This window comes from Myodes glareolus, chromosome 8, assembly GCF_982192425.1.
Source record: "Myodes glareolus chromosome 8, mMyoGla1.1, whole genome shotgun sequence".
Classification (NCBI taxonomy): Eukaryota; Metazoa; Chordata; class Mammalia; order Rodentia; family Cricetidae; genus Myodes; species Myodes glareolus.
Genome location: NC_142033.1, coordinates 56,128,414 through 56,151,604, shown reverse-complemented (window position 1 = coordinate 56,151,604; position 23,191 = coordinate 56,128,414). Strand labels below are relative to the sequence as shown.

Sequence of the window (23,191 nt, the reverse complement as noted above, 5' to 3'; positions counted from 1 at the left end):
TTTACTTTTGATGCAAGGTTTCGTAGAGCCGAGGCTGGCTTTGAATTTCTAACCTTCCTGCTTTCTCTCTAGATGCTGTGGCTATAGATGTGTGTAATGCCTAATTTGCCCTCTTCATACATGTCTGCCATCATGTTTTGTTCTAACTTACCCCTCTCCCCTATTGTCCTCCCTCTCCCTCCTCTCACTCTTGTTGCTAGTTTCTTTCCTCCCCCAATTATCCTCCCTTCTGCTTTCATGCCACAGATATGCCCTTACACTCACTCTCTCATATCTTCTTCCATCTCCGTTTAGACCTCTTCATCTTTTCTTATAAACCCTTTCTACCGTCATGTCCTCCATCTGGAATCCGAACATGCGCTAAAATGTACTACTTGTCTTTATGAGTCTGGCTTATTTTTCTTAAAATAATGATCCCCAATACCATCTATTTTTCCTGCAAATGTCATCATTTCATTCTTTATGGCCAAATAAAATTCCACTGTGTATATGCACCACACTTTCTTTATCTAGTCTCCTGTAGACAGACACCTCAGCTGACTGATTTCCCAAGCAGGCAAAACTCTAGTCATTTAATCACAAAGATGAGGTTATTAAGAACGTGCATCCTCCAGGAGACAGTGACAAATGAAGAAGACGCATATAACGCCTGCATTGGCTCTCACCATATTACAAAAGGTTCTACTAATGGTGGCTAATTTTTTTTTTGATGGGGGGTGAGTGGGGTGGGCATGAATCCTCTGAAGGCTGAGCTGTGTTTTTTCCTAATTATATATTTAGCCCCAAGCAGTGTTCCTATTATATAGTAGTGTGCTACACGTGTTTGTTGAATTTGATTGTGTCTATGAGGGAAGGCTTAGTCCATAGATAATGAGAAATAAATGATGAAATGATTGGGATTCTTCCCCTAAAGAAATATACCCTGCACAATAAAAATGCATTCTTCTAGAAAGTTTCCACGGCAGTCCAACTTTCCAGTTAGATCCATGCCTGAGCTAGCACAGCGGTGGATGATTGCAGAGAAGGTTTGTTAATGACCAGCTTTAGGCTTTTAATGACAAAACCCCTCAGCAAGATGTCATCGAAGTTACTGAAGACTTCACGGAAAGTGTTGAAGCTGATACATGGTAACAACAAGGTTATAAATCTTGCAGTTGGATATACCACCAAGACAAGATGCTGAGCACAGAGTCCCCCCGCTGTTGTCTGTCAGTATTCTCCCTCCCCCGTCCTCTTCCCCTTCCCACCGAGAGCCTGTAGAGGAGAAATACATCCATTTCCCAAAGTAGCGCAGACCTGGCAGCCACCTGCCTATGCCAATTTCAGATCACAGAGGCCCATTTAACTGGACAGAATTTGTTAAGCACCTGCGTTTTTCTAAATGTGCTTGAACATCCTAAGGATTAAGGAAAGATCTCAAAAGTTAATACACTGACCTTTCAGAAGCACTAACCAATTAAAAATCCATTGTCAGCTTAGACAAGAGTCTCTAGTACCTGATGTAGATTCCCATACTGTAGCTATTGTTTTATTACTTCTTGAATGAGAATAATGTCACTTTCACCCCATGAAACAGTTCATCTCATAGGGCACAGAGGGCTCATGTGAGATATGTTTTCATGGATTTGGGGGACAAACTGGTTACATGTAAGATTGCCTTGATAATTTGGCAAACCTGTGCTTGGCTTCCTTGGATGGCTGCTGGCAACAACCAGTTACGTTTCTGCTTTTATCAGATCAACTGTGTAGGCCTGCATATGTAAGTTGAGAACATGGAGTTTGTCTTTCTATGCCTTGGCAGATCTCACAGAATGCTTTCAGGTTCCTATTGTCATAAATCATAGGTTTGCCTCCTCTTCTTATTCCTCCTCCTTTTTAGAGCTAAGCAATATTCCGTTGTGAATATGTTCTGATGTCTTCTCTTATGTATTTTAAAAAGGATTTCATTTTCATTTGTTAGTGTTTGCCTGCGCATATATAAATGCATCATGTGTACATCCAAGGGGGTCAGAAGAGAACATCAGATCCTTTGAAACCATAGTTACAGATATTTGTGAGCTACAGTGTGGGTGCTAGGAACTCTGTAAGAGCAGCAGGAGGTTTTAATTACCAGATTATTTCTCCAACCCCTCCCCATGCATTTGGAGAGGTGATTCCTCTTCCTTACTGTCTGGAATATTGTTGCAATGAATGTAGGAGTGTGTGGTTTTCTCCCGTATTCTGCTTACACATTCCTTTCATAAGCTCCCAGTATTGGCATTTATTGCTAGATCTTAGGGAAGTTTTATTTTTTAATTTCAGAAATTATGAACGGAATAGCATTGAGTGTCTATGCTCTTTGTATCACACGAACTCAGGTGGATAGCCTGACCTGAGACATGACCTCTGACCTTTCTCTGTCTCATTCCTGTGCTTTCTTCCACTCAGTGGCATTCCCCACTTTTGCACAGGTTTCTGAGTGTGAAGGAGGAGCGATGTTGGCAGTGGAACTCTGCAGAGTTTGAGAAGGAACACGGGGCTGACTTGCGTTCTATTGCTGTGCCTTGTGGAAGTCATGGTTTTGATCTTCTGAACTCCCTTCATCTAGAGACTGGGACAAAATCTACTGCGATCTTCTTAACCTAGTCAATCACAAAAATAGAAAATCATTTGCATCTATGAATGCATAGATACAAATCTGTTTTTAAAAAACCTTTTTATTTAATTTTTGTGTCTTTCACATCATGCATCTTGATCTCATTCCTTTCCTGTCCTTTTTTATCTACACTCAGTCCTGCAGCACCATCCCCCACAATAAAATAAAATTTAAGGGAAAAAAGAAAAAAGAAAGGGGAACAAAGTCTCTTCATGGAAGCTGCAGTGTGACACAGTGAGTCACACAGTAAACTCTTTTATCCATCTATCTTTCCTGGCAAGTATTCATTGCAGAGTCATTGGTCTGGTTTGAGGCCTCTGGTTTCTGCTATGCCATTGATGCCAGACCCTCACTGGGATTGCTCTTGGACATCCTGTTGTTGGCCTGTGTCATGGAGATCCTGCAGCTTTGGGTCTGCAGGACCAACCCCTTCACGTGCTCTAGCAGATCACAGATGGGATGGATGGTGGGATGGGCTAAGTCATAACCCTAGTTCTGGGCCTGGATAGTTGCAGGGTTGGTCAGTCCGCCAGCTCACTACCAGGGTGAGCTCTTCAGCATTTCCCTGGAAAGTTCACCCCTTGCAGGAAGGAACAAAGGATAGAGCCTGTTCTCCTGCCCTCAGGATCAGCCCTCCCACACCCACACCTTCAGTGCCAGGTCTACTGCGTTGCTCAGGCAAGGTGTAGGGGCCACTCTCCCGAGTGCTGTAGTTGGTGAGGACCAGGGACAGCTTCCAACTCTTATGACTCCAGGCTAGCTTTCCCACCTGCCGCAGATGATGAGGGGCAGGGGGACAAAGGGCATTTCTTCCCCACCCACACCGCAGTACGGCAGATGAGGGGTGGGGCAAGATCTCCCATGATCACGTTCTCCTGCACCCCCATCAATAGAGTCAGCTCTATTGTGAGGGACCTAGTAAAGGGGAAGGTTAACTCCCTGTCCACCAGGGGTGGCAGGGATGAGTGGGGGAGGGCATATTTGCATCTTTCCTTGCCCTCACCACCACATGGCACTCGAGGGGGCTGTCATCAGCTCTCCTACTCTCACACCCTCAAGGCCACCTGTCAACAGGGACAGTGCTACAGTGCTGTCCAGACAAGGGGCAGGGCTCACTTGGCTGCATACTGCAGCTGGTACGAGGGAGGGTCCCTTATCTGTCACAGGTTGTGAGGGGCAAGTGGTAAGAGGGGCCATCTCTCCTTTGGCCATACTGCTACATGACAGTTGAGTAGTGGGGACAACTCTCCTATGCTCACCGTTTTGGGACTGGCTCATACCTCGACCAACAGGGTTGGCTCTGTTGTGTTACCTAGCTGAGGTGCAGAGCCTGTTCCTGCAACTGGTGAGGGACAGGTACAGCTCTCCCGCTCTTAAGACCTCAGGGCCAGCTCTCCCATCCGCTCAGGAATAGCAGGCTAGGATGTAGACACATTTCTCCCCTCTCCATGCCATATATTGCAGATGAGGGGTGAAGACAGGTTCCCCCCGACACACTCCCATTCCACCATCAACAGGGTCAACTCCACTGCTTTCCAGATGAGGCGCAGGGCTCACCTTCCCTAGTGTTGTGGCTGGTAAAGGGGAGTATCAGCTCCTTTACCAGCTGTGGGCTGTAGCAGCAAAAGGGAGGGCATCTTTCCCTCACCTTCATCACCACATTACAGTAGAGGGAGCCAGTACCAGATATGCCTTTCTCATGCCCTCAGGACTGGCTCACCTCCACCTCTGTCTATAGGGTCAGCTCTATTGTGTTTTCCTGACAAGACACAGTGCCTATTCTCCCAAATACTGCAGCTGGTGAAGGGTTGGGTCAGATCCCTCCCATGCTGCAGGTGTGGAGGGGTAAAGGGAGGAGGGAATCTTTGCCTCACTGATGCCACCACATGGTAGAAGAGAGGGCCACTACCTGCCCTCCCATTCTCATGCCTTCAGGCCCAACTCATCCATGCCCCTCTGAGAAGGGTCAGCTCTGTTGTGCTGCCCAGGTGAGGTGTAGGGCCCTTTCTTTTGAGTGCTTCAGTAGGTGACAGGGCAGGACCAGTTCTCCCTAGTGTTGCAGACAGTGAGGGGCTGGGCCAGCTCTGTACAGCTCTATCCTCCTGGCCTTTGGTGATAACAGGATCCATGGACATCAACATAGTCTGTGGCTGCATCAGGACCATGAAACCAGACCTGGGCCCCTGCAGAAGCCCAGGCCCCGACACCACCAAGGCCCTGGGTGGCAATCAAGCCACCACCTCAGCCTGCTCCTCACTGCTTTCACCTCTTCAGATGTTCTCTGACCACAGGAAATGAACCAGCATTCTGTCTGTCTGTCCGTCTCTGTCTGTCTGTCTGTCTGTCTGTGTGTGTGTGTGTCTTTATCCCATACCATACCATACATTTGCTCACCACAATAGTAATAGTGCCCTTCTGGTCAAGCCAGGGAGGCCTGTGTTTTCTTCTTTGAGCCCTGCATGTGCATCTCTTTGTCCCACTCGGTCCATCACGGCGCCGGGCAGGACCATGTGTCTTCCTGTGAAATCTTTAAAACATTTGGTGTTCTCCTTTTTGACATGGGTACTTCACAACTTTTTTGTTATTAAGTAGGTGAATACATAGGCATGTGTGCCTGTGTGTGTGAGAGTTTATTTATGTATGTGCAGGAGTGTATGCATGTATGTGCATCTGCAGAAGCCAGCCTTCATGTATTCTTTCTTAATTGTCTATCTTGTGTTTTGAGACAGTGTTCTGTCTGCAGTTCACTGGTACCTCTTGATTGGATGGATGGTCAGGGATCTAGTTGCCTTTGCCTCCCTAGCACTAGGGTTACAAGTGTGTGTCATTACAACTGACTTCTGTGTGGGTTCTGGGGATCAAATTCAGGTGCCTGTGCTTCTGCAGCAAGCACTTTGGTGACTGAGCTACTTCCCCAGCCCCATCCTTTACACTGTAGTTAAGGTTGTACATCATTTTGTCAGGGTGCATAGTTTGTGTCCAAGTGTCGGACACAATACAAGGAAGTCGGTATTCCTTCCTGGCACCCTTTCAAAATCTATGACTATCAGATTCTGTGATTTTATCTTCTAACATATTTAAAAATAATCTTAGACTAAACTATGATTAAAAGATGACTAAAAAATACTAGTATCTAGTAATATTGAGACTCACACATAGCATCCACACACATAAGAAACATACATTCATAATGCATATCCACACACATATATGCACATTATCACACATACACACACACACACACACACATATATACAGATGCACATACAGACATATATACATGTAGACACATAGTCACATACATACAAACATAATATATACATACATATACACATATACACAGACAAATACACACAAACACATATCCACATGCATATATAAACACATATCCACATACACACATACATGTACACCTGCATGCCAGAAGAGGGCATCAGATTCCATTATAGATGACTGGGAGCCACCTTGTGGTTGCTGGGAATAAAACTCAAGACCTCTGAAATAGTTGGCATTGCTCTTAACCCTGAACCATCTCTCCAGCCTATCTTTATTTTATTGCAGTTTTCACATTACCATTCCTCATAAAAGCACTTCTTCATTTTAAGTGAAATCTAGACGATTAACATCGACTCACTGTTTCTCACAAGTCCGCGCTGCTGTTTTTATGACGTAACAGCCCAGAGACATGCAGTTCCATCTTTTCACCTGTAAAACTGGACCCTCAACTAAAGCAGGTGAAGTTAGCTCATCTGATGACAATATTGCTTCCCAATAGGAAGAACACAGTAAAACACTCAGAAAAGTAGAGGAAATAAAGGATTCTATGGTAATTTTCAATAAGTGTTTTTAGTAATCATGAAAGGTTTTAGAATCATGAAAGGCAGCAGGAACTGAGGAAAGGGAGATTTCCCAGAGTCCCAAGTATAAGTGAGCAGTCTCATAAACACTTGTCTATATTGATTTTAATTACTACTTATACATACATACATATATATATATATATATATATATATATATATATATGAATGTTTTGCCTGCATATATGTCTGTCCAGAACCTGTTTGCAGTGCTCACAGAGGCCAGAAGAGCAGAGGACACCAGATGCCCCGGTACTAAAGTAACTGACCATAGTGAGCTACCATATGGATGCTGGGAGTTGAATCCCATTCCTCTGGAGAAGCAGCAAGTGCTCTTAACCAGTGAGCCATTTCTCTTAGCCCAACAGCTGTCTATATTATCTCTGTTTCTAGATCTCCAAAATGACTTCAACCCTCTGGTCTTTACGGTGGAAGTCAACAAGTATGCTTTTGGAATAAGTTAGGAGGTTTCACCTTAGTTTTGTTGTCAAGGCTTCTTGGTAACTGTGTTAGGGAGTGTTCTCTTGCACAACTGTATGTTCCTGGAGACAGTGGGGAATAATGGGTGACCAGGTGGTAGCTATCTTGCTAGAAAGCTTAACAATGTTTCCAGGGTCTAGAAAGAGAGACATTCCTCAGAATACACTGGCACCTGTAAGTTAGCATCTGAGACAGTCTGGAAATAAACTTCTGGGTTCATGATGCCGGTTCACGATATTGCCCAGTGCTGCTTTCATTGGTTCTATGGCCTTCATCTCCGTGACCTTGTCGTTTTGTAATTCCAGCTTTGCTCACGATACTCTCTCATTCCGCTGTGACCTAAGGGTTGTTTCCCTCAAACATTCACAGACCTGTCATTGTGTGCGTTGCTGGGTAACCATATCCTACCTGGGATTTCCAGCAGTCCATCTGACATTGTGTGGAGAAAACCCAACAGTGTTAGACATACAGTCATCAAAAGCTGGTGACATAGGAACCTAGTGGGATTCTCACTCACCTGCAACCCAACTAGATGCTTATTGTATAAGACGGTAGACTAGATGGAACAAGTGAGACCCTTTGATTTTGGAAGACAGTACTCACTCTAAGTCTTGAGATGGAGGAGGTAGACCATTTTTTAGAAGAAAATGGAAGCTATTAAAAGTAAAGAATATGCACAGACAAAAGTGGACTATATAACCATTCGGTTATCATTTTGGAAGGTGAAATTCTGGCCAGAACAAACATTTTGGAATTTTGAGTTGCATACTTAACTATTCAGTAAGAACTTAGTAAATGCTTGAGTAGCAAGGAGATTTGGTCTAGATTAGTAGTGAAACTGAATCACTTTTGGGAATGTCAGACAACTATTAGATCGGTATCACCATTGTGTTATCTTTAATTTAAGGATGAGGTGATTGTTTTCATTTGATAAAATATATTTCAAGTGTTGGGCTTATGTGTGCGCATTTATTATACCCTTCTCTGCAACTTTTATAACACTAGTAACTGGGGTCTTATGTGTAAGACCTTAATAAGAGCTCCACCAGTGTGTTATCCCTGTTTCTCTTTCTTTTTTTCATACTGACCATAGTTTCCCCTACTTCAGCTCCTCCCATTCCTTCTCCTGTCTGAATCCCATCTAACCCACTCTCCATCCACTCCTGCTCCATCTCCATTTGGAAAGACCCAGGCCTCCCATGGGCTCGAAAAAAGCATGACGTATTAAGTTGAAGTAGGACCAAGCCCTTTCCCCTACATGAAGGCTGGGTGAGGTAATCCAGTATGGGAAACAAGTTCCCAAAAGCCAACTAACTTTCCCCACAAGTTTTCTTTTTGAGATGGTGACTTGTTGCTTTGCTGAGGCTGCTTGAACTGAGTTCATAACTCAAGTCAGATTTGAATTAGTGACCCTGCTACTTCAGCTTCTCAAGTTGCTGGGCTGACAAGCTGAGCCATAAGTCCAGAGAGGCTCTCACGAGAGGGATAGATTATTTAATTATGTACCAAACTTTTAGGTTACCTTTATATAAATCTGCTTAATTTCTTTGTGCCTCAGTTTCTCCATTAGAACCGAGGAATTGAATTAGGTTATACTTTGGAAATGCTGTCAGATTAAGATTTTTGTGAACCTTTAAATATTATTTCTTAAGAGGTATACCTTTTTTAGTACTCTTGATAATTTCTTAAGTTATGCAATTAAGTCAAAAAATTGTAGATAATGGTCCGATGGAAAAAAAGTCTTCATTTTTTTTGTATCCAACAGCTCTGAATTTTAATACCATTTTCATTTGAATATAAAGTTAGACCTTACTCTTCAATGCCCTATTTCAATTGCTTCTGACTTAGGTTCCAGGTAACATGTTCTCTACCTTCAATGTGTGTGTGTTTCCTCGATCACTGGTACTAAAATGAACCTTACTTTTCCTCACTTATAAAGTTATCCCTCCAAGTTCATAGAGTCAGGAGTCACCTCGTGTTGCAGCCCACACAGTCACTGTTCAGATGATAGAGTTCCGCAAAGAAAATCAGATGGACCCAGAAAAAAGCATCAGTGTTTAAACCCTGCATCAATACGGCTACCCGAGACACTGTAGAGGCAAGACATCACCCTTCAGACACCCTCAAGGCCAGTGCCATCTTTCTATCAAGTTTTAAGACTGTTACGTATGATTTTTTCAAACTTTGCTACTAGTCCCTAATTTAATTCAGCTAGGCAGTGCAGTTCTATTAACTTTCCTTAAATTTAATGTGACCAGGAAACTTTTGTCCCTGGGCAAGATCCTGAATTAGAAGGAAGGATCAAGCTGTGGCAATCAGAACCACTGCTCTGCAGCCATTTTGTGAAAACTTAGCATAGGAGAAATCTGCTTTTCTGTTCTGAATTTCAAACACAGTTTATTCTAGCCAAGGCTTCTTTTGCCTTGAGTTATCATTTACGGTGCATTTTCTTCAACACAATGAACCTATCTGCCTGGTTCTGGGAATCTAAATAGTCCCTTTTGGAATAGAAAGTCACCTTCAGGGATGATCTGTAAATGTAATGGGTGGAGGTAGGGAAAGGACACCCATCTCTTTGAACATGGTTGTCTCCTCACCAGCAAAGTGTCCCATGTGGGACTAAGATTAACTAAAGAAATATCACATCCTGGGATTCCTTTATACTATTCTGGAATTTAATTTCACTTTTCTTCTTTTTTAAGAAAGACCTTTCCAATAGTCATTGGCTCTTTAGAGGCAAATGAAATTATTATGCATAGAGGAAGAGAAAGCATTTGACTCACGAAGGATTTTACTGGGACTGGCAAGGGAAAGTGAATCTGGAGCCATAACAGTTTAGGTGAAATATTGAACAAGCCAGGAATTACAAAATATATAATGAGAGTGAGTAAGAGGGAAAGCGTGTATAGATAACCTTGCTGAGAACAAGAATCTATTTTTAAAAATGGATTTAAACTCAACCACAAATCTTTTTTATATTAATAAAATTTATTCTATGTGTTTTTCACATCATGTATCTTGATCCCATTCATTTCCTGTCCCTTTGCATCTGTCCCCTGACTCTGTACCTCCCCCACCCAGAATAAAAGAAAATTCAAGAGAAAGAAATGAAGAAAATAAAATGAAAAAAAGTTAATAAAAGGGAAGGAATTAAAAAGCTCTTCATGGAAGCTGCAGTGTGACCTAACGAGTCATGCCATATACTCCTTGGTCCATACATCTCTACTTGCAAGGGTTCATTGCAAAGAGTCATTGGTCTGGTTTAAGGTCCCTGGTCTTCACTACATGTTCAATGCTGGACTCCCACTAGGACTCTTCCTGGGCATCCTGTTAGTGCATTGTGTTGTGGAGATCATGCAGTTTTGTGTCTGTGGGTCAGATCTCTCCCTTCATGTGCTCCAGAATATCATAGATGGAGTAGGTATTGGGTCAGGCCAAGTTATAACTGTAAAATGGAGACTGCTCTTTTATTTCCCAGCCACCCAGACTGGAGTAACCACACAGAAACTTTATTAAGCACAATACTGTTTGGCCAATGATTCAGGAATATTCCTAGCTAGCTTTTACATCTTACTTAACCCATTTCTATTAATCTGTGTATCACCACGAGACTGTGGCTGACCGGTAATGTCCTGGCATCTTTCTCTTTCATGGCACCTACTCTTTCTCTCTATCTCGGATTTCCTGCCTGGCTTTACTTTGCTAAGCCATTGGTTAAAACAGCTTTATTCATCAACCAATAAAAGCAGAAGGATACCCCACATCACATAACCATGGGTCTGGTCCAGGACATCTGTAGAGTCAGTCCACCAGATGGGAAATTCAGGGGAACTGAAGCTCATTATGCCAAGTTAGGTTTCAGCTTAATGGAAAACAAAGATCTCTAACCACCAGAGGGACCTTCAGAGGTCATTAGATACCTGTCAACAGATGACACAGAAGCAGCTGTCCCATGTTCATATAGAACAGCTATACCTTGCTCACAATCTCAGGGGAGGCTCACTCACATCTCCACTAACAGAGTTGGATCTGTTGTGCTGCCCTGGCAGGGTGCAGGGCCTGCTCACCCAAGTGTTGCAGTTGGTGGGGGTCAGAAACAGCTATCCTGTACTTATGACCCTTGGGCCAGCTCTCCCACTGCCCCAGGTGTTGGTGGACAGTGAAGGTTTCTTTTGCCCACCCATACTACCACAAGACAGATGAGAAATGGGGAGAGCTTTCTCATGCTCACAGCTTTGGGACAAGCTCACCCACTCCTGTGTTAACTCTATTGGATTGGCTCTATTGTGCTCTCCTGTCAGTCCCAAATCTTAAGTAATTGTTACTGATCCTGTTCTTCTACAAGTAATAATCCAGTCAAATGTGTTTAACAGTTTAAAATGAAGAGTAATGTGGGAATTAGACCACCACATAAAGATGAGTAAGTGAGTCTATTTTAAGTGTGTACATTTATTATCAGATGAATTTAAGTGGATCGGGGATATATTGGTCTAGTTTCTGAAAATATTTTTTCCTGAGCTGCTCAGGGTATGATGTTTTATATTAACATTTCTCATTTTTTCTATAAACACCTTCAAAACTATTTTGTGAGTTTTGGGAGGTGGCACCACAAAAAAGTGCTTGCTACATGGAATGATGTGAGTTTAAATTCCAAGTCCCACGTAAAAACCTTGTATTGGTATATTTCCAAAACAAGGTGGTGGCAAGATAGGGGGTAATCCCTGAGGTTCTTGCTAGCCAGTCAGTTCAATTGATGAGCTCCAGGATGGAGAGACCTTGTTCCAGAAAATAAGGTAAAGGAAGATGGAGGAAAGTTTCTGTCCTGCCTGGTCCCATAGCTATTCAGTCCCAAAGAAACACACAAAGGCTTATATTAATTATAAACTGTTTGGTCTATTAGTCAGGTTTATTATTAGCTAGCTCTTACAACTTGAATTAACCCATAATGATTGTTTATGTTTAGCCACTTGACTTGGTACCTTTTCTCAATGCAGAAGTCTCATCTTTCTTCCTCTGCATCTGGCTGTTGACTCTCTTTCCCTTTCTTCTTTCCAGAATCCTCTTAGTCTGGTTGCCCCAACTAGACTTCCTGCCTGGCTACTGGCCAATCAGCCTTTTATTAACTATATGCGTGACCAATCTTTACAGTGAACAAAAACATGATCCCACAGCACTGGATGGTGACTTCTGGATTACAAACAGCACATGTACACACAGGAGAGCATCCCCTCCTCAGGTCAAGTGCATTTCCTGCAAACACTACACAGACAGACATGGATACACAGACACAGACATAGGAGCAGATATAGACACACTTATATGGACTACATGGTCTCTCTTGCTAAATTTATGGTTGTTATTGTGGAAAATGGCTCCATGATTGTGTGTTTATTCTGAACAGCCAGGCTGGCACTTTCACAAATATTTTTCTGTAACAAAGATTTTCTTACTTGAGCCTGTCCTTTAAAGACATATTGGTGTCCAAAAACTTTGATACCCTGTCATGTTGGGCAACTTACTCTGGTTTTACAGATATCAGTACGTCATCTCTCAAAATTTGCTTTTGATGAGGACTGATGATAAACTTCATATCTCAGAAAAATGCTTAGCACGTAACTCCTACAAATACTAACTTTTGCAATGAATTCTTTGTTACCCAGCCTTTATTAACCAGGATCTTAGAAAAGCTGTGACTTCCTGCATAGTCATCAAGCACTGATAATTTATGCTGCTCCTGATGACCCTGAAATGCATTCTGAATAATTAGAGAAAGATTAAATTATAATCAATTTAGTTGCAATGTTAAGTGTATTTTAATTTATTCTCATTCTTTAAAAATTTGTAATCCTTCTGCATGTGGCAACAATTAACAAAAAGTATTTGATTAGCTGGTACATGGCATTTCCTGACTATTTAATGAATAAAGAATTATTGTATATTGTTGCATTTGTGCAATGCCCTCAGATAAACTAAGCCCTTGGTGGATGGATGCATTTCACATTTGTCTTTTATCCATTCTTAGAACCACTGTATTAACTTACTGCCTTATAGTAACTCTAAATTTACTATATCCTTGGATGAGAGTCAGAGTCTCTGCAATGTCTTCTGTTCATATTCCATTGATCACAGACCTTATTGCTAACAACCTCTTCTGATTGGGGTTGGATGTGGAAGTAAACTTTCCAGTCTGGAGGTTGTCTGTTTTTTTTTTTTCTTCTGTGACTTTCTGAAGATGGGCATCTAAACAGCCAATCCATGTATCAATGTTTCATTTGCCTTTGCCCTTATGAAGGATGTTTCAGATTTGTTTTCATGAGGTGATTAATCTGATGTTGTAGTGGTACAGTTATCATTATTTTTCAAGCCAAAGCACAACTATATCTGTTCAACTACTGAAGACAGACTTGTATTTGATAAACTACATTTACGTTGTGGGATGAACTGAACTCTCTTGAAACCTTGATTTTGGTTTATTTAAATGGTCTGCTGCAATATTCATGGAGTAAGTTTTAAAAAAACTGACATTGGATGTCAAGATCATGATGGAGAACTCTACAATGACAGCTGAACCAAGCTTGTGGAAACGCATGGCAGTTGTGGAGCCTCCCTGGGACTGAACTAGGCCCTACATATGTGGGAGACAGTGGTGAAGCTAAAACCGTGAGGCAGTAGGACCAGGATCTATCCCCCGTGTATGAACTAGCTTATTGAAGTCCATTCGCTATGGTGGGATTTCATGTTTAGCCTTAATGTTGGGTGGGGGGGCTTGTTCCTGAAAAAAAATAAGTAAAATAAAAATTTAAAAAATGTGACATTTTGTTTTGTGCAGCTTTAACACATGGGGAGGTTCTTAGTCTTGCTACAACTTGATATGCCATGTTGTATATCAAGGTCTCATGGAAGACCTGCACTTTCCTGAGTGTAGATGGAAGAGAAGGGGGTTGAGGGAGCGGAGCAAGAAGGGAATAGAGGAGGAGAGACTGTGAGAGAAGGGTGGGGGAGGCTGTGGCCATGATGCTAAACAAAACAAAACAACAAAAAAGTGACATTTTCTTAGGTATGACATAAGGTACCTAGTAGAACAAATTTAGTTTTGTTAATTGATTAATTTGAAGCTATTTGCACTAGTTTTTTTATACTAACATATTAGTCATAGAGCTACCATATTAAACACAGATGTTGAATAGTCATTGAAGGGTACTTTATGTTTCTTCTTTAGCTTTTAATATTTTTAATAATGGATTAATATATATAAAGGTACATATAAGTATATTCACCCTCAATAATTTAATGTTTTCCTTTACTGAAGGGAAAGTTACTTTCTTTAAAAAGGTCTTCATTTTATATTTTATGTTAAATTGTATTTCACTAACACAAGCAGTATTAAAATATTTCTTATTTAGACAATGCTAGAAAGGACAGTTCAGAAATGGCAGCTTAAACATGTTGAGAGTTATTAACTTGGTCATCTTTAATAGATGAGCCATTTTTGTATATTTAGGTTCTCAATAGAAAGAAGTACTAGATAGCAGACCTGGGCCATGAAGGGAAGAAGGAAGAAGAGCAGAGGGTCTATAACATGATTGTTGACATGGGTCCAGAGAGAATAACTGTCAGTCATAAGAGTGGCTTTCACATTGTACTCCATGGAGTCTTGCGTTTTATGATACCTTTGGGGACCCTGTTAGGATGCATAGAGGGAGTTTGAGAAAGTAGGGCCCCAGGGCGCCTCAGTTCTTATTGGTTGTATATATTAGGAATTCTGAAAAAAAATTCATTTAAAGTAAGAGTCTTGCTAAAAAAAGAAAAAAGTAGAAAACCACCAGGTAATTGGGAGCTCATTACCACAGGAGAAGAATATCATGGCTCCTTTGGGGAAAATAAAGCTGAACTTCTGTTCTCTTTCACTTAAAAAATGAACTATTTACAAAAACACATACAAAAATACAGGTACCGATAGAACTGTGGCCCACATTTAATTCATGTTAATATTTTATCATTAATAAGTACTATTGACCTGGGCCTTTGTGCTCCCCAGATCTCTTTCCTTTCCTCCATCTGTATCGAGGTGTAACCTCTATCCGGAAGTTGATTCTACATTGTACTGTTACATAAAAGCCCTCTATACTCCCATTTCCAGACTTATCTTCTTGGAGGTCTGTCCATGCTAGAACTTAGGGCTTCAAAAGATGCTTTTGAAGGCATATTAGTATTCTGGTCTGTGAACAGATCATATTTATTCATTTGCTACTGATGGATATCTGAGGTCCTTTCACTTCTTTACTTTAACACAGGACAGTACTTCATATCCTTCAGTTGCCCGTTTGTTTAAAAGGCATACTTTTTAAGCCAGGTTATGAGCCAGCCCAACTGCTCAATCGCACAATGTTCTTGTGCTGGAAGGAAGCTCTCATTCTCAGAAAAGAAGCGCAATATTTTCTAGAACATTATTATACAGATTATGGAAATCTGTAAAAATTTTCCATCAAGGATGCCTTCTAGAGTTGTATCTGGTATGACACAGTAAGCTGAAGTTCTGCATGAAAGAGACTATGCAGTGTAAAAGTGAATAGAACACGGAGTTTAGGTGAATTAGTGTGCCCTCACCTTAGAAGCTAAGCTAAAGCAAACTATCTGCTGTGGTTGGAGATGTAGCTAGTTGGTAGAATGCTTTCCCAGAATACAGTGAGTTCTGGCTTCCACCCTTAGTACTACAGAATTCAGACAGTGACACAGACCTTTCTTCTTAGCAGTAAGGGGGTAGAGGCAGAAGGGTCAGAAATTCAAGGTTAGTCTTGGCTATATAGTGAATTGGAGGCCAGCTTTGAACATGAGACCCTGCCTCAAGAAAATGTTCTTATCTCTTATATACAGCATTTTTTTTCTAATTGATGCAGGGTCTGGGGAAATTGTGCCTCTCCCAATTGGAGAAAACAAGAGCCAGTGAACCATGGGCAGGGCCATGTGGTTATATAGAAATATCACCCATCAATCAAGTCCCTTTCTAGAATACCAACCTCAAGCCTCTGAAAGGTGATATGTACAATACAGGCCTCTATTGTCTGGCTGCATCTGGTAATGTGACAGCATGTAACCAAGAAAGGGCAGTCTTCTAAGAGAGGTGTATTTGCCCTTGTTTTGGGAAACTAAGCTACATCTGACTACAGTAGTGAGATGTGGTCTTTCCACAGGGGCCAATGCTTCAAGTCCAGCTTCATTAAAATGCACACATCCATGTTTCATATTCTCACAAGCAACCTTCCCCAGGAGAAAAGCACTCCAACACCAAGTAAGAGAATGCCTTTTTTGTTGTTGTTTATGGAAATTTAGTGGGTGTATTAGTTTTTTTTTTATTGCTGTGATAAAACACCATGACCAAGGTAACTCACCAAAGGAAGGTTAATTCAGACTTACAGTGCCAGAGGGATGAGAGTCCCTCATCATCACAAGGGGAAAGTATGACAGCAAGCAGGCATTTGACTGGAGGAAGAAGCTGAGGATTCACTTTGAATCACAGGAAGCAGAGTCAGTACAATGGGGATGGTGCAGGTCTTTGAATTTTCAAAGCCTGTTCCTAATGATGTACTTACTCTACCAAGACCACATATTCCCAGGCTTCCCAAGGAGCTCCACCCACTATTGACCTAGTATTCAAATGCTGGAGCCGAATGAGAGACGTTCACATTTAAACTACTTTCTTAGGGGACAAATTCTCACCTGTTTGTGAAATCTTTAATTATGTTGACAAAATTCTTGTCATTAGATGCAGCATGAGGCAGTGCAGTAAGGGATCTCTAGGTACCATAAATATCTTCTTGAAAATCATGTTCTATGTAATGCTTTTTTTAAAAAAAGTTGTTTTTTTTAATGTTCTGCATGTCTGCCCGCACCAGATCTCATAATCTCATAACAGATGGTTGTGAGTCACCATGTAGTTGCTAGGAATTGAACTCAGGACCTCCGGAAGATCAGTCAGTGCTCTTAACCTCTGAGCCATCTCTCCAGTCTCCTCCATGTGACACTTTAATTATTGATGTGGGTGAAGAGTGGAGGAGATGCATTTCAAATTTGTACACGACATCACCTGTAGATGTCTCACACTTCACTAAGAGGTTTAAAATGTGGTTGTTGTTGAGTTTTCTATGGTTTATTTTCCTCAAATTAATCTTAGCTTAAATTCATTGTCTTGTGGAACTTGTATGTACAAGTCTTTGTGCAGTCCATGTCCACCTATTTATCTGAAATTATATCCTAGTGTGTTGACTAGTTCTCTTACATACCTTCATGGATTATAAGCCCAATGAGAAAAGGGACACCTTCTTTGTTTATGGTGCTCAAGGACTTCCTGGCCTATAGAAAGAACTTACTGCATGTTTACGACCATAAAAGTAGTGGGCACTATTGATGAAGGCACTTCTTTGATCTAATGACAAGTTTAGAGATGACTTTTGGAAGGACAGAAGACAAGAAGACTGAAGGGGACATGTTGGGTGTGTGTTGTATGGAGAAAAAGATACATATGGTTAATTAAAAGGTTTTCTAAATTAATATGTGATATTGTCACTCTTTGCTTTTATCTGGAATCTTGACTTCAATTACGGACTTATCAAGCCCTTATGTCAACATTCAAATTTGAAATCCTAGTGGAAAAAAAAACAGCGTATTGTATCACATGTGATCTCAGGTGACAGAGAACCTGGCAAGCTCTCACTTGTTACAGTTTTTTGAGAAGTAGAGAAAGAAGATGGAAGAGATTCATTTTTGTGTTTTATAAAGGACAGAATTCAGGGGAGAGGGAGCCCATTATACCAAGTCAGGTTTCAGTTTAACGAAAGACAAAGCTCTCTCATCATCAGAGTGGCCACATAAGGGAAGCAACATCCGTAGGAGGTCATTAGATATCTGTCAGTGAATGGCATGGAAGCAGATGTCAGAGTCCCATCTGTCAACGATGCTGTAGCGAAGATGGCTGGCCCACAGGGAAGGGTCATTCCACAAGTGTGTGCAATCACTTAACATTTGTTGAGTACCTACAGCGTGCTTGCTTCTGTGGGAATATGGAAATATATAAGGCACAGCTGCTGTCTGGATGCAGTCACCTCTGGATTGTAATTTCAGTGAATATTTGGATGATTCAGCCAAGGTCCTTACTAAATAATACAGACTCTATATAAATTGGAATACTCTGGAGCAATGGGGGCTCCCCATACTGCCACAAAACTGTGGTCATCCACTTGAGGTCCATGAGGCTGGTTCCAGTAGAGGCTACTTTATGGCCGCTTCCTGTTTTTATCATCTTCTCTAAGTTCTTGCTTGTGATGTGATGTGAAAGATCACAACATATGAAATCTTGCCTCCTTGCCTTCAGCTCACTTTTATTCTGGTATTGCTAAAAGTTAATATAATTTCTGGGCTTGAGAGGTTGTGTGTTAGCTTTATTTCGTGAAACTCTGTCAAGGTAAATATTTTTGCATTAGAATTGAACCTGCTTCCTAATTCCCATTGATGACAGAGGCATGAATTATAAAGTAGAGACTTTATGTAATTAGACGTAAGCACACTTAATTCGATAAAGTCAAGCCTGTACCAATCAATCATAAAGGGTTTGACATGGAAACCCACTTCAGAAAATTAATAAATAAACATTGCATCGGAACACATCAATTGGGATGCGGCATTAGGATTCTAAATTTTGGTTTTAATTCAGTGTCCTATGCATATCCATGCCTGTAGCTGCTGACAGACTACGAAAATGTGTGTTAAGATCCCACTAATTCTCCTGCCCATGACTGATCCTAGTACAATCACAGTAGCCTAAAGGAGTGCATACCCTTGGAGAATTTAGTGGAAAACTGGAAGCCATTTTAACTCGGAGTGGTCTACAGTCTTACATATTTAATGTTTGCTTTAATTAATATATTTAAACACAAAATACAAGTTTTCATTTTTTTTCTTGGTGAGGGCACACATGCCATAGCACCTAAGGTCAGAGAACCAATTACAGGGGCTGGTTCTCCTCTTCCACATATAGGTCCTGCATGTCAAACTTGGATTGGCAGGTTTGGATCAAGCATCTTTACTCACTGACCCATTTCACCAGCTCTTTGACTGATCTTTAATGTTTTTCGGTGTAGTGTGAGTTCTTTTGGCAAATGTGTCCTTGTGTGTTCCTTGTTTCACCCATTGACCTTGCAATTAATCCAGCTGAGAATGTTGCTCTTCAGATCGGCTTGAGATGGTTCTGTTCTGAATGAGAAATGTTATTGAAGGGTCTCTGATGGAGTCAGTTCTCCCAAGCATTTGCTCAGGCTGATACATAACCAATTTTTAAAATGTCCATGAATGGCATGTAAATGTGTGTGTATGTACATGGGAGGCACACATGGGTGTACATGTTAGGTGTTCATGTACATATCTCTGCTTGCATGTGAAAATCCCAAGTTGACACTGGGTGACATTCTCAGGTGACTTTATACTTTATTGATTGAGCTGGGTCTCTCACTGAACCCAGGACTCATTGATCCTGGCTAGCCTAGCTAGCTAGCTTGCCCAGAAATACCCTGTCTCTGCTTTCTGATTACTGGAATCATGGTGGCTAACTTTTATGTGGGTTTTGTGGAGCTGAACTGGGTTCCTCGTATTTGTGCAACTCATGTTTTATCCACTGAGCCACCTCCCCAGACTGAAAAATTGTTGACAGGATATTATCTGGAAAAGCAATAAATTTGACAAATTAAAAATGTTAAAGTGAAAGCTCGAATCATCCCTTTTATATTTTTTATTTTCTCTTCTAGATAAAGCAAAGATTTGAAGCACTATTTCTTAATTTTAGCTTCACACCAAAATCACCTGGGGAGATTTAAACACTACTGACACCCGAGTTTCATCTTCAGGGACGTTAATTTATATGTCTGAGACACCGCTTGGGTATTGGGGGATTTTATGGGTTCTCAGGGGATGCTAATGTGCAGACAATGCTGAGGATCACCGATCTAAGGGCTCTGATCAGCTACTATTAAAAAGGCTCAAATCATGCATGTGGTTATTAGTGCAGGGCTATTGGTCTGGAACATACACTTGCGGGTCTGACAGTTAGAACAAAGGTGCTTTTCTCTAAGAGAAGCTTCAAGCCAATTCTCACACTTCTGTGAAGATGTTATTAAATGGTAAACAACCCCCAAGAAAGTCTTGAAAGCTGTTTTTTAGTACTATAGATTATATGTGAACCCATTTATTTGAGAGTGGATTTCTGTTGTGTTGCATGTGAAGAACTAGTGTGACTCTCAGATTTTTCACTGACATTTTCTCCTCACAGAAGGACAAGAGAATAAGATAAAACATACATGAGATTAAGGACAGATCCAGAAAATCCAATAGTCTCTACGTAAAAATACCTGTCCTCTATTGCTCTTCCTTCTTTTTCTTCCTCTAACTAAGGAGGATGGGTTTGTTTTTCTTGGACCTTAGCATTGAGGGAGAGTAGTCTGTGTAAAGAGGGCATTTTCTTGCTTCCCTGTTGGTGAGCAAGTAGCTGTGTGGATGCATAAAAGAATACATGTTCTTCTAGACAACAAAGAGAACCCTAAGAGAGACATGTATGGATCTAATCTACATAAGAAGTAGAAAAAGACAAGATCACCTGAGTAAATTGAAAGCATGGAGATTACAGGAAATGGCAAAAAGGGAGAGGGGAGGAAAAGAGGGGAGCAGAGAAAAATATATAGCTCAATAAAACAATTAAAAAAGAATTACATTTACTGTAAAGTAGGTTTTTGTCTTTGCAGCTCTACAATCATAAAAAAAGAGAATACATGTTCTTATAAAGGCTTCTGTAAGCGTTGCAGTTCAGATGCAAAGGGATCCTGGCAGTAGGGAGCCAAGGAACGCCACAGGTCACAGTAAGCACAGCAGCTTACAGCCCTGCTCCGGAAAAAGGTTTCTTCAGTAACAGCTCTGCTCCAGCGGAAGTTGTAACAGCTCTGCTCCAGTCGCCTAGAGTTCCTCTCCATTTCACTAGCGGAATGTTTCCCCAGCAATAGTGTTACAGCTTTGCTCTGCTCTACCCAGCCCAGGCCCTATCTCTGCTCTGGTGGGGGCCGGGGAAAGTTTGGCACCCAAACCTCATTCAAGATATTTATTGGAAGGGAAGAACCCAGGAGAGTGGGGGCCTATGCCATGGTGGAAAAGGGCAGCAGTAAACTGAGCAGGTGCCGGGCTCATACAGGGCTTCTTTGGGGTGGAGTTTTTCCAGGGAGAAGATTCTCAGGATGGGACTTTGTCAGATATCAGTCTCTTGAACTCAGATTGGCTAGATCTCACAGTCAGAGATTGGGTGGTTTCCAGTTTAGGATTTGGTTCATTTTCCTGCTCAGGGATTGGTTGCTTGTTTACTTAGTTGATAAGGGGCAGATTTGGCTCTGGTTTTAGGGCCAAAATGTGTTTCTTTAACTGACTCCTTTTAGCCTTTTGGCTCTAATTTCAGGGCCAGGTCATCTTTCTTTCACTGGCTTTGATTCTAGGACCAGGATGGGTTTTTTTTTTTTTTTCCCACTGGCTCTGGTTTCAGGGCCAGGGTGGATTTCTTCGGCTGTCTCTTTTACCCTACATCCCCCCTTTTCTGTTTATTAATAAACAACCATTAAATATCGGTTTATCAACAGCAGAGAGGCTGAAGAAATATGGAACATTTTCCATCACCCTAAATCACTTTTTTATACCTTTGGAACTTTCATCTACATGCCTTAAAACACTTTCTTACACCTCCAGAACTTTCATTTACGTAACCCTTTCTTATACCTTCAAAACTTGCATAAGCTTTCACATCCTCAGACAACACTCTCTTAGACTCCGAGAACTTGAATTATCCTCAGTGCTTACTTAAGCTTTCAGTTCTCAGACCTTTACAACACTCTTTTGGACTCTTAATGCAAATGGACTGAATTTTCACCAGTATCCTTTTCTTGGTTGTCTTTGGGCATTCAGTCCTGCCACACAGTGTTAACTCTCGCTTTCTCTCCATGACCCCTTCATGTTTATTTTTTTTTTTAAACTGATACCACCCAGATAACTCTTACATTACAAAGTTTGGCTGCCAGCATGAGATGTGTTCCTGTATGAATACAAGAAGGTACAGCTTTAATACCGTGTTAAACAAGCGTTTTAAAACTGCTATCATAAACCCTGTTTTTTATGGTTATTTTTGTTCCTTGGACAGGAATTATCATACAGGAATAGAGAAAACAAACAGGTGTAAGCCCCAGTGAAGAAGAGCTGGATGAAGAAGTTATAGGAAACGAAATCAACCTTTTTTAGTCTGATATAATTTCATGACCCTATTAGGATGGGCTGTTGGTTCGAGGTGAGGGTCTTTTGGATGACAAACATCTATATGTAAGAGCTATGACAGATAGGTATAGGGAAGAAGAAACAGGAAAAAAAAAGCAAGTTTAGATACTAGAGAATTTTGGATCATTTGTTTGGGCAGGGCAGAATTTGTCATCATTAAAAATTGAGAATGCCAATTTTGGCCATTTGTACAGTACTAAGGCCAAAGGCCAAAGTGGAGTTCTCATAAAATTGGAGTCCACAGAGGAAGAGAGGAATGGGTACAAAGTGAGCTCCACTTGAGGGAGTTTCTATAAACTCCAAGTGGGAACTGAGACAGAAGGGACAAGGTCACAGAGGCTCAGATGTGCTTAAGGAAGGTGTGCGTGTGTGTGTGTGTGTGTGTGTGTGTGTGTGTGTGTATCGGGGCTTGTTAGCAGGCAGCTCTGGGAGAGGAGGCCAGAAAACATGGATGATTCCAGTAGTTGCTCACATCGTGAGGTTCCAGAGGGTGAAGCAGACACCAGAAACCAGAGAGGACATTTACCAAGTAGGAAAGAAGAGATGGATGGTTAGAACACGTGGAGGAAAAGGCAGCTTATGAATTTGGAATCAAATATGATGGTAGCAGAAGCCAGCAGAAACAAATAATCTGTACACATCTAAAGAGTCAAATCAGCCTGAGTAAACTGGGAGCATGGGGACTTTGGGGGAGGTTTGAAGGGGAGGGGAGAATCAAGAAGGAGAGCAGAGAAAAATGTAGAGCTCAATAAAAATCAATAAAAAAGGAATCTTAACCAGAAAAAAAAAGAGTCGAATCAGCAACTTGAGTCATTTAAAAATGTTAAGACATGGCTACTACGGGGGGAGGGGATAGAAGGGAAACTGCTGCTGA

General features: G+C 41.3%; 1 protein-coding gene across 2 annotated transcripts in view; it reads left to right on the top strand.

Moving 5' to 3' along the window:
• LOC125387613 (cytosolic beta-glucosidase) overlaps window positions 1-23,191 on the top strand; it is a 124,791-nt gene that overhangs the window by 60,836 nt on the left and 40,764 nt on the right. Inside the window, exon 5 of one of the 2 annotated variants that reach the window (XM_048415319.3) lies at window positions 16,164-16,261. The exons of the other annotated variant lie outside the window; for it this stretch is intronic. Within the exon in view, the coding sequence (XP_048271276.3) occupies window positions 16,164-16,261 (98 nt within the window). The remainder of the gene's footprint in view (window positions 1-16,163; window positions 16,262-23,191) is intronic. 2 annotated transcript variants of the gene reach the window in all.